The sequence below is a fragment of the Manihot esculenta genome, chromosome 10, assembly GCF_001659605.2.
Source record: "Manihot esculenta cultivar AM560-2 chromosome 10, M.esculenta_v8, whole genome shotgun sequence".
NCBI classification, from domain to species: Eukaryota; Viridiplantae; Streptophyta; class Magnoliopsida; order Malpighiales; family Euphorbiaceae; genus Manihot; species Manihot esculenta.
The window spans coordinates 8,079,744-8,094,132 of NC_035170.2; the positions used below are offsets into that span (position 1 = coordinate 8,079,744).

The 14,389-nt window shown below is 32.8% G+C and overlaps 1 protein-coding gene across 2 annotated transcripts; it reads left to right on the forward strand.

Annotated features, from left to right (window-relative positions):
• Window positions 1-13,982, forward strand: LOC110625311 (3-hydroxyisobutyryl-CoA hydrolase 1). Of its 2 annotated transcripts, XM_021770927.2 has the most exons (15): window positions 1-180; window positions 812-892; window positions 1,001-1,069; window positions 1,252-1,315; window positions 1,937-2,016; window positions 2,087-2,170; window positions 2,463-2,547; window positions 3,180-3,265; window positions 3,745-3,866; window positions 4,378-4,438; window positions 4,599-4,697; window positions 10,847-10,948; window positions 11,366-11,407; window positions 11,520-11,699; window positions 13,817-13,982. In XM_021770927.2, the coding sequence occupies exons 1-14, from the start codon at window positions 130-132 to the stop codon at window positions 11,655-11,657; spliced, it is 1,164 nt and encodes a 387-aa protein (XP_021626619.1). In that variant the 5' UTR covers window positions 1-129; the 3' UTR covers window positions 11,658-11,699; window positions 13,817-13,982. The 2 variants fall into 2 exon arrangements, with proteins under 2 accessions (XP_021626619.1, XP_021626618.1); XM_021770926.2 differs by lacking the exon at window positions 13,817-13,982 and having other exon boundaries at window positions 11,520-12,007.
• Window positions 13,983-14,389: the final 407 nt, after the last annotated feature.

Consider the following 14,389-nt stretch of genomic DNA (forward strand, 5'->3'; position numbering starts at 1 on the left):
AATAAAAAAATAAAAAAAATAAAAAAGGAACAGCCAGAAGTGCCAAATAGAACTCAAGTCGAGGACGGAAGTCTCTGTTCTTAGTTATATTCTGCTTGCTGCTTGTCTAATAATCAAAGCTAAAAATCAATGGCTTCTCTTACCTCAGCCTCGGCCAAAGTGAAAACACAGCATGAGCTGGTCTGTTCTGCCTCAGCCTTTATTTTCTTTTTCTCTTCGTATTCGATTTTTCGATTATATTTATCCTAATTTGGGAGTTAGTTATGAGAAAACTTTTTCTTTTTGTCTATTACACAGAGAGATAATGGTGAGATTTAATTTAATTTAACTTTTTTGTCATTGGAAATTTCTGTAAAAAATTAATGATGTAATTGAATTTATTGACATTTTGTTATTATATCTATGAATTATTTCTGGGTCCAATGGAATTCATAGATATACTACAAATAGTATTGCACAGTTGATTGCTCGTTGAACCCTGTGAATTGTGTGAAAATGAGATTAAATTTGAGAGTCTTATGAAGCTTCATGAGTGATCAGTACACGAATATCTCATATTTGCGTGCTTTGATTGGGGTTATGTACGTCGCCTTACCCTGTTTTACCGGAAGTCTCATAAAGCATTCTTGATGATAAAAAAAGTGAACGAAATATTGAATTGGGTCCAATAACTTTATTTTTTTCAATTTGAAATCCAATATTTGAATTGATGTTCTTTCAGTTATTCCTATTAATTATTTATTGTTCCTAAAGTTTTCATTTCAATTTGAGTTCCATTGTTCGATTAATTTTTAATTATTTATTCTAACAGGTTCTGGTGGAAGAGAACTTGTCTGCAAGAACTTTAATATTAAACAGACCTAAACAGTTGAATGCCCTGTCATATCAAATGGTATTCAACCAATTTTTGTTCTCTCTTTTTAATGCTTTTTTCCTATGATTTTATGTTCATATAATACAAATGGCAGTGTAGTAACCCATTCATGTTATTGTCTTCTAGATTTCTCGGCTAATGGAGCTTTTCCTTGCCTATGAGGAGGATCCTAATGTTAAGTTGCTTGTTCTCAAGGTCCTGATTTATCACTTCATTTCGGAAGTTGATGATTCATATATTAAAATAAAATAAAATCCAATATCATCGTCTTCCTTGAAATATGCATATTGTTCAACTCTCTTTACATTGCTAAGGTACATTTGCAAATGCTAGTTGTAAGATAAATTTATTGAACATCACTGGTTATTTCCATGTAGGGAAATGGTAGAGCATTTTGCGCAGGTGGTGATGTTTCTGCTGTGGTTCTTGATATCCGCAAAGGTGGCTATACTTTTTCTTTTCTTTTATCTACCGTTGAATCCCACATCGGTTATGGAAAGGGGTAACGTGCCCCTTATATGGGGCATAGACACTCCTCCCCCTTGAGCTAGCTTTTGGGATGAGTTAGGCCTGGCCCAAATTTAACATGGTATCAGAGCTACCCATCCGATGTTGGGCGCTCCATAAATGTGCCACGCACCAGTAAAAATTCTGGGCGTGAGGGGGTGTGTTGAATCCTACATCGGTTATGGAAAGGGGTAACGTGCCCCTTATATGGGCCATAGAAACTCCTCCCCCTTAAGCTAGCTTTTGAGGTGAATTAGGCCTAGCCCAAATTTAACATCTACTATCATTATTAATTATTAATCCTTCAACTTTAGAACACTGATCATCCATAACTTTCCTTTAGATGGAATATGCTTCATATTGCAGGTTATATTTGGATAGAGAGTTCTGAAATCTAAAATTTCTTTAATTTCTTAGTAAAAATTTTGCCATTGCAAAGTTAGATTTATGTGTATTTGAATTACACTTCTTAGTAGGCATTTCAACTTCATGCTTGTACTATTTCAAAATGAACTTTTGAGAATTTGAATAATTCCATTCCATTGCATGCATCAGGTAACTGGAGGTTAGGTGCTCAGTTCTTTGCGAAGGAATTCATTTTAAACTATGTGATAGCAACATACACTAAACCCCAGGTAGTTAATTCTATCATTTATGTTTACACTTTTCATTAACTTCTTAATACATTCTCTAATTCTCTTGAAGGTTTCTATTCTTAATGGAATTGTCATGGGAGGTGGTGCTGGTGCTTCAGTGCATGGAAGATTTCGTGTTGCAACTGAGAATTCGGTAGTTTTCTCTCTTTGGTCCAGAATAGAGAATGTCTCTTACTCCTCTTAGAAGTGAATTTTTGTGACTAACATCTTGATGATCTCAATATTTTCTATGTTGGTGAATTTGCAATGAGTTATTTTCATATTTGTGCTCATTACAACCTGACACCTTTTGTTTATTTAATGATATTAATATCTTGGTGAAGCTGAAAGTTATATGTTGCATGTCTTCCACTGTCTTACTGTTTCTAGTTTCCTTTAGCAACCTTTATTTTCCTTTAGCAACCTTTACATGAGACATTTCGCAGGTCTTTGCAATGCCTGAAACAGCTCTAGGACTCTTTCCTGACATAGGTGCCTCTTATTTCTTGTCAAGACTTCCACGATTCTTTGGTAATACGACTTATATCCTCAATTATTCTTACAGATTCCCCTACTTGATATTTAAAATGAAAATTTTGAATTTTGAATTTCTTGAAAATCAAGATTAAATCCCTTTTCTTCAATTAGTTTGTGGGGTTTGGGTTCAGTCCTTTTTGTGCTTCATGGAAATGTTGAAGCCTGTACTTGCCTGTAACTTGATTCTTAAGATATGGTGTGGTAGTAGAAACAAATAACAACTGAAGTAATATTTGTTTTAGAAAATAATAAAAACTAAAAGTAGTTGCAAATTTTAAACTAAATATTAACTAAGGGAATGCATCATGTATTGAAGGATAATAAGAACCAAGAGAAAATTGAACTTTATCTACAAGAAAGCACCAAATGTTTTTTATAATATTTTCTTTCTTTTCGCATTTTGGCCAATTTCTATGTTTACGTTTTCTTTTGGCATGTTCTATGATGTTCATGTTTTACTTTTTGCTGGATACTGAAAGCCAATAATTTTGTTTTACCTTATTTTTGAGTCAATAACCAATAATAGCTGGCAAAGTGCTGCATTCAGTTTTTCTTGGTTTATTGGAAAATTGTAAAAATTGGAACTCATTTATACATACGATATGATCCTACATTTTCTTTGGCAGGAGAGTATGTTGGACTTACCGGTGCACGGTTGGATGGCGCTGAAATGCTTGCGTGTGGTCTTGCAACTCACTTTGTTCCATCAGCGGTATATCTTTCACATGAGAATTTGAAATTATGTTCACAGGGAAGGTTTAGAAGTTACTACGGTTAAGAAAGTATGTTTTTATTGGCATGTAGGGACTTGCCATCAATGGTCTATATTAATATTATGGTAATGCATTAAGCTGCCTAAGTTTTAGTCTATCTGATGTTCTGACTTTATTTTTCCCCGTGTACTGGAGGAGCTGCTTATGGGAAGTTTATCGATGTAGGTTTAATCTTTATGATAAGTGTGGTTAAAATTTTTGATGTCTAATTATGATGACATGAAACTTCTGATTTTAGAAATAGGCTGAGTTCATTTTAGAAGGTTATATTTAAATGAAATTTAAGATTAAACCTGAGATTTCTTGGATTTATAGGATAAGTTGAAATACATCCGTAGTTGAAATAAGATGGAGCATGGAGGTATTGGTTATTGTTTTTTTTTTCTTTTTCCTTAGATATGTTTTACTTGATTGGCAGAAATTGTCTTTGTTAGAAGAAGCATTACACAAAGTAGATTCAAGTGATCCAGCCAACATTTCATCTATCATTGATGAATACTCTGAGCAACCATATTTGAAAGAACAAAGTGCCTATCAACGGTGAGTTTTGAACTTAACATTCACAATTCTAGCCTGGTCTTTATAAGAAAGACTGAGTCTCTGCTTCAATGTAGTCCATGGACCTTTCTTTTATTTTTCCCTCTTCTTAAGTAGTCAGTAATCTATAGACTTGCATTAGAAGGGCTTGTGCAAGTTTGGTTATCGTTCACAACTTTAAATAGTAGAACTCTGCAGTCCAGCAATTAGCCTTGCTATATTTTGAGATTCTGATCCATAATATTATGCAATCTCTTTTATTGATATCTAAAACCTTAGAATTGCACCAGGTACATGAGTTCGTATCAGTTTTTTCCCTGCAATTATCATACTCTTTCATTTCTCCTAAGAAAATTTCATTCAAATGACACACTGTTCTTTTCTTTTCCTCTTTGCAAGGTCCATCAAATAATTCAAAGCATTCCCATGTGCATGCTCAAAGGAAATTAAACATATTATATTTTCAAAAATGATTCCTCAGCTCTTCATTTTCTGGTGTTTTACTTGGTTTCAGATTGGATATTATTGATAGATGTTTCTCTCGAAGAACAGTGGAAGAGATTTTGTCTGCCCTTGTAAGCTACTGATCTTGATTTGGAGAAAAAAGGGTTTAGAATCAATTATCTTCATAATTCTTCCAATGAATGCTTCTTATGGCATTAGTGGATTGCTTGCTTTTTCCACTTTGGTAAGTTGTGTGGAGTCATAAAAATGATTTACTGTGATATTATGCAGGAGAGAGAGGCCATGAATAAGCCAGATGCTTGGATATCTACCACTATTCAGTCACTGAAGAAGGCTTCTCCAACAAGTCTTAAGATATCTCTTAGATCGGTATTAAAGCATTTTTCTCCTAGTGTTCCTCAAAAAAAGAAAAAATGAAGAAGAAATTAAGAACTTGACAGCTTAATTTATTTTGAATCGTTTGAATAAGACCAGTAGTAGTTTGAATTCCTTAAAACCTCGAAGGCATCTTGCTTTGACTTCAGCACCATATAAGAACCCCAAGGTTACTTTAGTTATTTTTGCAAACCAGGAGTCATCATTTTCATAAACTTGCCCTTCTTTTTAAAATAAAATTGATTATGATGTCCTAAGGATCTTCAACCTTTTCACTTATGCTTCTGAGAGATGAGTTGTAGTTATGTAGTTTGTCAAAGGATAAGAAAGTGATTTTTCTTTTGAAGAAAAGAGTTGTAGTTATTCGATCTATAAAATTAGGGAAAGATGAGAAATAGATAAAGTTTTTCAAGTGCATGTCATTATATATTTACCACACCTGATTACTAATAGTTTTGGGGACATCGAATAAAAATATTTGATTAACTACTTTTCTTTTGTAATTATTATTATTATTATTTAAAATTTTTGTCCATGACAAGATCTAGAGCTCCTGAACTTTGCTTTTTTAAACAATAAGTTCTGAGATTTGAGTCCTCAAGTTTCAAAATAAGAAACTTAATACCTTTTAATTTGGATAAGCCTACTTTGACCTTTGTAAGTTTTATGACTCTGTTGGTGTTAAAGTTGGACTGGGCCGAACTCACCCAAATTCAAAGGGAGGAATGGCTGAGACCCTTATAAGGGGTATATTATCCGTATTCTAAATCGATGTGAGATTCAATACAACCTCACGTCCACATTGGAGCGTGAAATATTTACGGGAAGTCCAACATAGCCTTTGATACCATGTTAAATTTGGATCGGCCCTAATTCACTATAAAAGTTAGCTCAAAGGGAGGAGTGCCTAACACCCTTGTAAAGGGCACGTTACCCCTGTCCCAAATCCAAACCGATGTGGATTCAACAGTTGCTATATATGTATAGGAGGATAAGGAGAAGAATAATCAAGAAGTAGCTTTGGAGAGAAAGTTGGTGACTAGATGGAGTTGTTAGAGCAGCAATTCTGCTCTTATGTAGTTTTTTTAAAGAATTGAGTTAGGTGCAATCATTCAGCTAACTTTCTAAGGAGTTGTCAACTTATTCAAAGATCTCTTAATGAAATAATGCCTCTCTTCCTCTATCCTTCTCTTGTTTTGAGTTTGTCTCTATTTTCTCTCTCTAGCTTCTCTTCTTTCGTGGATTTTCTAATTTTTGCTAGGGTTTTAATGCCTTAACATTTGGTGTCAAATCTTGATTATGTGTGGGATTGAGTTGTTGCTTGGTTTTTGGGAGATGAAATGGCAACTAAATTTATAGTTGCTAGACTAGCAGTTGTGTTGTTATGTAGTTTTTGGAAGAAGTGAGTTAGGTGCAATTGTTCAGTTGACAATTTCTAAGGAGTTGCCAACTCATTCAAAGATCTCTTAATGAAATAATGCCCTCTCTTCCTCTCTTTTCTTCTCTTATTATGAGTTTGTCTCTATTTTCTCTCTCTAGTTTCTCTTCTTCTATAAATCTTCTAATTTTTGCTAGGGTTTCAATTCCTTAATGTTTGGTGTCAAAGCTTGATTATGTGTGGGATTGAGTTATTTCTTGGTTCTTGGAGTCGAAATGGCAACTAGATCTATGGTTATTAGATCTGTGATGGTGAGGGTTGCACAATTGGAAGAACAATTGAGATGACTTCAAGATTGTGGTCAGAAAAATGCTGAGAAATTCAATGAACAGTTGAGTCTTGTGGAGGAAGGTTACAGAAGTCCTCCAAGGAAAATGAGGCACTAAGGGAGGATATGAGAGCCATTATGGGTCTGTTGATAGGTAAAGGGAAAGGAGTTAGTTTTAGTAAAGGTGAATAAGCTGCTAGATTTGGGTATGCAAGCAAGGGAATTGAAAACTGGCGGTTATTGCCTACTCATCCCTTTTCCAGGGATCAAATACTTCTAGTAATTCTTCTAATACTGATACTCCTAATCAAACGCGGCCTAAAGTTGAATTAGTGACTTTTATTGAGAAAGAGCCTAGGACATGTTTAGAAAATGTATCAGATATTTTGAGGTCCATAAGGTGCCTATGGATCACAAAATTTCGATTACAAGCCTGTTTTTGTTAGATAACGGATAGACCAACATTCTTCAATAGAGTATAAATATTGAAGAAGCCTATTTGGTATAGCATTAGCAGATTATATTTTATTAGCGACAAACAAATTGTATTTATCCAATAGTTTCTTATTAGATTTCAATTATGTTATCTTAGTATTTTCATATCTAATGATTGCTTGTTTTCGACTTCCACCTCAATTAGAAATACTATGATTATATACACCTCTACTATATCTTTTCTCTTTATTCAATAGAGGAAGTTGATTAATTACAAACACATTTGAGATTTAACTCTCTTGCATTAATGAGTCTGAGGTGTCAATAGCTTCTTTTCTGTCCGTCGTCTTGTGATACGATCCGTGACCGAGGCCGGGAGCATAATAAATTAGTATTAGAGTCGATCATCATGGTTGATCCAACAAATTTTGAAGAGAATCTAAGTCCTTTCTTGTAACAATTTGAGGCCTGTCTCAATGACTTCGCTTGACAAATTTTTAAGCTAGTTCGAACCTTCAATAAGGGGCGAATCAGAACTAAGAACAAGTAGCATCTAGCAAAATTTTGATCAACAAGCTAATAAATGGAAAAGGATGTGTGGTGCTCTGACATGCCACACTCGACTTTTCCTTATTTGATGGCACAAATGACTTGAGATCTACAAGAGTGGGGGTAGCATATCATGCTTTAAAAGAACATGATTTAGTTCTATGATTTCCAAACTGCTTATTCTACCTTTGCGCTTGAAGACAAGCTCCTTCTCTAAAAAAGAAGTGATGTTATGGATAATGGATAGACCAAAATCCATTCTTCTATAGAGTCTAAATATTAAGAAGTCTATTGGCTATAGCAGATTTTGTTTTATTAGTAACAAACATATTGTATTTATCTAGCAGTTTCTTATTAGATTTATATTATCTTGTCTTAGTAGTTTGTTATCTGATGATTGCTTACATTAGATTTTTATTTTAATTAGAAATACTATGATTTAATGAATCTTTACTATATCTTTCTCTTTATTCAATAAGGTAGACAAATTAATTATAAACACATTCTTCGCTTTATTCAATAAAGCAGACAAATTAATTATAAACACATTTAAGATTTTCATTAACGAGTTTGAGGTGTTAAGAGCTCCTCCAACGAGTTCCTTCCTTGTTTCTTGTCCCGTGACACGATCCATGACCCAGGATTATAACGCCATCATATTAGGCTTTATCTCTAAAGCTTTTGGTCTGTTAAGTTTTAGGAAAAAAGAGGAAAAAGAAAGAGGGGAAGAGAGTAAAGTACATAAAGGCTACAAAGGCTACATCTTCTATTCACTTATGTTTTACATAATATATGATACATGTCATGTTTAGATTGAAAAGTTACAAGATATAGATCCATAAGTTAAGGTATAAAGTAAGGAAAAGACTATTCCAATCATGGAGAAACTATGCTAAATTAAAGAGTAATATTCTCCTTAAATTAAGAAAGCTTCATCAATTCTAACACTCTTCCTGATGAGATCTTTATGAAGTTATGAAATCAAGATCGCATTTCTTTATTATTTTTTTTAATTTTTAAATAAACAACTATTTTAAAGATGGGAGCCATCTTTGGCTACGACATTTTGGCTGTGACCTCGCACCTTCTTAGTGCTCTTGCATAGGTCGGCAGTGAGACTTGAAGCTTCATGAAAAGGTCTGGAATAGCTTTGGGTGGTGTTTTCGTTTTAAACAAAGAGACTAAAAGGTGGAGAGAAGTCTTCTCAGTTCTGTATTTTCAGACTATGGTTTGGTGTTGCTTTGAGGAATATAAGAAAATTGGGAAAGAGAAATTTCAGAGAAGTGACTCACTACCTTGGCTCTAATTTATGAAGAATGGGAATTTGGAAAAGAATAGCTTGGGACTCAAACCCATAGCTTTAGACTTGAGAAATCAAAAGGAGAAAGTAAGCTATAGGACTCAAACCCTCAGCTGAAATGAAGAAGGAAGGGCTGGGAGAAAGATTCTTCAAGCCAGAATGTTTAAATGCCAGAAATATTATAATTAAACACAACACCCAGAAAATTCCCAACAGATTTGCATTAGAAGAAGAAGGAAAGTAAATTGGGACTTCAAAGCCAACTCTAGAACTGTAAAGAAAAAAGGCAGATTTTGTAGTTGGGAAGAAAGAAAAGGAGGCCCCAGAATTTTGAAGTTTGGGTACCATGTTAAGTTTTAGGGAAAAAGAGAATAGGAAGAAAGAGGGGAAGGAAGATCACAAATGCTACAAAGTCTACATCTTTCATTCACTTATTCATTTTACATAAGACACGATACATATTTATACTGAAAAGCTACAGGATATAAATCCATAAGTTAAGGCATAAAATAAGGAGATTACTTAAATATGGAGAGTTGGAGACATCTATTCCTAAATTAAAGAGAATTCTTCTCTTTAAATTAAGAAAATCTCATCAATTCTAATATGACCAAGGAGTCAAAAGTTTATCAGTTTATGAGAAGGAATTGCTGGCAATCTCTGTTGCTGTTTCCAAATGGAGTTGCCATTTGGAGCAAGGTCAGTTTTAATTAAAATTTATCTTGCTTGGGGCAGAGGTTGCATGCTAACTTGCAGCAGAAGAGATTTCTAATCTGCTGGGGCTTGATTGTTGAGTTTTATGTAGGAAAGTAGTGGAAAAACATAGCAGATGTCTTGTCAAGAAGGCCTAACAGAGCAGAAGGTTCTTCATATGCTTTACAGCTTTCCAGTCTTCTATTACCCCAACTTGGGTGAGTAATTGGACTAGCTGGATGAAAAGACTTTGCACTCATATTTCTTTCGTTGGACCAGAATGCTTCACTTGGTTAAAAGTTGAATTTTGTTATGCTATTGTATAAACAGAAGCTTTTTGTGGGATGCACTACTTGTTTGAGACAGAAGTTTTTGGAATTATGTCATTTCTCCATTGGGAAGCCATTCTAGTATCCATGTCACTTATTTGAGGTTAAAACAATCTCTGAGGTTAAAACAACATTTGATTTTGAAAGGTTATGCAGTATATCAATAGTTAAACTTGTGTTAGGTGTAAAGGAGAACACTGTTCCTCTCCTGTGCCATTGTTGCCTTGGCCCATTACTAAGCATGACAGTATGTCTTTATGGATTTTGTAGAGCATTTGCAAATGTCTGCAGGTAAAGGTACTATTTGGTGGTAATATGTAAATTCACCGGGTACAGGAGAAAGAGGTTTAGAAGAAGAATAATTGAGAAGTAGTTTGCAAGGAAAAATTGTGATTGGAGAGGGTTGTTAGAGTTTATGTAGTTTCTGAAGAAGTGAGCTAGTTAGGGGCAGTTATTCAGCTGGCAATGTATAAGGAGTCCAAGACTCTTATGAAATCATTTAAAGATCTCTCAATGAAATAATCTCTCTTCCTCTCTATTCTTCTCCTATTCCTAGTCTCTCTCTATTTTCTCTCTAATTTCTCTTTTCTAAATTTTCTAATTTCTCAGTTACGGTTTCAATACCTTAACCTTTTAAAGAGATAATAAGGTGATGCACAAAAGATTTGATCTAGGGCAGATTTTATATCAGATGGCAAGTCTTAGTATTCTTCTGTGAACTTACGGGATTGTCACCCACTAGACATTCACCGAAATTGAAATTATAGTTAACTTGATATCTCAGTTTCAGAAACTCATTTTTGTTATATCTCCTCTCTTTCAATCCTCACCTTTAATTCTGTGTTCTGTTATTTTTTGCTTGATTTTGCATGTATTTGTTTTGTTTCTTGATCTGGATGGACTGTGCAACAAGGCTTAATAAGTACGAGGTATAAATTATTCCAAAAAAATACCATTTAACTGAAATGAATGTTAAAATTTAAGCTTATATGAAAAAGGCCCATAAATTATTTTCTGATCTTTATGATTAAATACAGAATTGCATATCTTCTCATTGATTTGCTCAACTGGAGCTGCTCCTCTGTTATTTGTTGCAAACTAAAAGTTGATCTCTCTCTTCTCTGGTTCCAGATAAGAGAAGGAAGGCTCCAGGGTGTTGGACAATGCCTTGTTCGTGAGTACAGAATGGTTTGTCATGTTATGCAGGGAAAACTTAGCAAGGATTTCCTTGAGGTTTTCAGATGAGCCAAATCTACTTTTATTTATGGATTAATTACTAAAAAACCTCTTGAGGTCTGACTTAAATAACACTTTGGTCCTGGCTGTTTTAAAATTATCAATTTCATGAAACAATATTTCAGGGGCTGAAGTACAAAAAATTTGTAATCTTTAAAGACTAAACTAAAATATAATTTAAATCAAGCTATAAAGTTTAGTGGACAAGTTCATAATAAGCCTCAGTTTTCTGAAATTACCAGCTTAATCATGAAAAAATCTCAAGGACAAGAATGCTAATTTTTGAAAAAGCATGGACCAAAGTGTATTTTAACCAAACCTCAAGTTATTGTTGTTGTTGTTGTTTGTTTTGTTGTTTGAAAGCAACCCCTTATTTTTGTTAATTATTTTTTAAGCCTCACCTTTCTTATGCAGGGTTGCAGAGCTATACTGATAGACAAGGATAAGAACCCAAAGGTAACGGGAATTTTCTTTCTTTATCCCTACATCTTGTGTAACTAATGGACTACAATAAGATTCCATGATAGACTTCCTTTCCAATTTTCTCTGAATTCCTTTGTTTATTCAGTGGGACCCCCCTAAATTGGAGTTCATCAGCAACAGTATGGTTGAGCAGTACTTTTCCAAAATAGATGACGAGGAATGGGAAGATCTACAGCTTCCTGCTCGTTTCCACCTGCCTGGATATGCTGCTGCGAAGCTTTAAACATCACTTTGCACCGAACCACATTATTTGGAGATTTTAAAGGTAATGCCTACATAGTTGTCCTAACTTCATAAGGAGGGATGAGATAAAATTCTCGTCCTTTCACCCCTTGGTTTAAATTTGTTGAAGATGATTATTATGTCTTGTGGATAAACTTTGAAATAAGTTGAAATCTTATAGCAATTGGGTTTGTTTAATTAATTAATTAAGCATTTTAGTATGTTTAATTAATTAATTAATAAGTTGAAACCTTGTTGCTAAATGAACCATATTATTATGCCAGTTGAGGGGTAGTTATCATTGGTATAGAAGCAATAAATTGGAGAAAGCCATTTGGTGCTCTTGGATCAGGTTTGGTTCAAACCGAATTGAAAAAATAAAAATTTAAATTTTTTAAAATTATAAAAAGTGAACTGAAACGATTAAATGTGGTATTTCAATTTGATTCAGATCAGTTATTTGATTTTTTTTTTCCCCTCCCTAATTGAACAGATCTGAGATGCATATCAGATTTACAAAAATTCTTCCACAATTTTTAAAAAAAATTCATTTAGCAACAAGCAAGCTAAGAATTTGCAAAATCTCAACTTACAAACTAGGAATGCAAGATTTATTATTCTTGTTATAATCCCTTTAAAATCTAGAAAATTACAAAACATAGCTACAAATGAGCTAAAAAAATTACAAACTTAACAACAGTTCATATTTATGAATCACAAAACATTTTAAAAATCTTGATTGTTTGAATATTTCAAGCACTCTTAAAAATAGAGACTCAAAATAAGCGAGAGAGGAGAGTTGAGTGAGCCTTTAAAAATAGATGATCTTGAGACGAGGCTAGTGAGAGGGGATCTTAAGACGAGGCTAGTGAGAGGGGTGAGGATGACTATGAGCGCGAGCGAAAGAGGGATATCGTGACAAATGCCTGTGAAAGAGGGATATCGTGACGAATGCGTGTGAGAATGAGCAACGAAAGAGAGAGTGAAGTTGGTAAGAGTCGATATCGAGAATCGCAATTGGTACGTGTAGATGTGTCGATAGTAATAGGAGAAAAAAGGGGAAGAAAATAAATAGAAGGGGTAGTCAATCGAGAGGAAATGAAGAGAAGAAAGTTAGGGTTTGATGCCTTTGAGTTATAAATTTATAGTATCCTTTTCAAGGATTTGAATCTTCTCAACTAAAATAGGCAGCTAAAATTTAATTATCATCAAATTAAAATTAAAAAAAATATATACATGTGGATCAAACATAGGACCTTCAAAAGTCGTGAATACTGAATTACCATCAGGTTATGAATATTGGATTACCACCGAGTTATATGATTAATAATTACAAAGGTTGTAATTCGATCGGTTATTTTAATTTGAATCGATTTTAAATTGAATTATGCGATTTTAATTTGAACCGTAATAGAAAATGGTAAGTTGATGGATCTTGACTGAGATTTTATTTTGAAACATTGGATAATGGCATTGGAGCATTTATTTAATATATTAGGTATTTGGTATAATATAAGGTTAATTATTATCATCTCCTTGCATTTTGATGCCTATTTTTTAGAAATTCTATTAAAATATCAACGCATTTAGTTAAATTCTTTAATATTTCAATACTTCTATTTAAGAAGACATTAACAAATTTGTTTTAACATTTATTAGAGATATTATAAATAGTATAGATAGTGAAAATTGAAGGGAATAAAAAAATTCAAATGTTTATGAGATTTTATATTTATATTCTAATTTAAAATTTAAAATAATAAAATTAATTTTTTTTATATTTATCTTAATTTTAACTATTTATTTTAATTAATTTTAGTTCACATATCATGCTATATAAAATTATGTTTTAAAAAATTTATTGAGTAAAAAAATTAAAACATTTACATCAATTGATATTTATAGCTAAAATTTTAAATTTTAGATAATAAAATTAAATTTATTTCATTTTGTTTCAATTATAACTAAAATAACTAAATTAAATCTGAAAAATTATTGGCAAATTATAATATAGTCTTTAAAATTTTATTTAATTAATAAAATATTTATTAAAGTATATATTTTTATCTTTTTTATTAATTCTATTATTTACTCACCATTCTCAATTTATTAATACGAGAAATTGTGCTACTTGCCTGTTGCCATATTTCTATGATTTAGGAACTCAATTGAAAGATGGAAGACCAAAACCAAAAGGGGATTCGCACCATCAACTTGAATAAGATCGCAAACTGAAAGCCGAACATTTGGAGCTTAATTTTTACATTTGCTTTTATTTTTCTAATGAACTTGATTAATAAGATGAGCTCTTCTTTTACTTATTTAATAATTGATTTTGATAATAATTGATTTTAATGGACATGTGCATACTATTCATAATCATTTTAAAATATTTTCAATTGACACATTAAATATAAGAAATATTAATATGGGTACGCCAATCCAAAAACAGATAAAACTGATAAATAATTTCACTGTGCAAGAAAAAAGAAAGTTCACACCATTATCAACAAAGTACCAAGAAGTCTTCACCTGTTCTTACAAATATATGCCTGAGATTGACAGAGACATAGTTGAGCATCAAATTCCTACTCGCCCTGAAGATACTAATAGAAAGGACGGAGCCATTATAAGACAATTTACTTTAGCTGGGGGCAACAACATAAAAGATATCATGAGAGGATACTATTGTTGTGCATTATAAAAAAACAAGTTGAGTAGATTATGGAAGAG

Coding starts and splice junctions, on each gene's coding strand:
- LOC110625311 (XM_021770927.2), top strand. CDS start 130: ATGGCTTCTCTTACCTCAGCCTCGGCCAAAGTGAAAACACAGCATGAG. Junction 2,017..2,086: donor CAACATACACTAAACCCCAG/GTAGTTAATTCT, acceptor ATTCTCTTGAAG/GTTTCTATTCTTAATGGAAT. Junction 3,867..4,377: donor GAACAAAGTGCCTATCAACG/GTGAGTTTTGAA, acceptor ACTTGGTTTCAG/ATTGGATATTATTGATAGAT.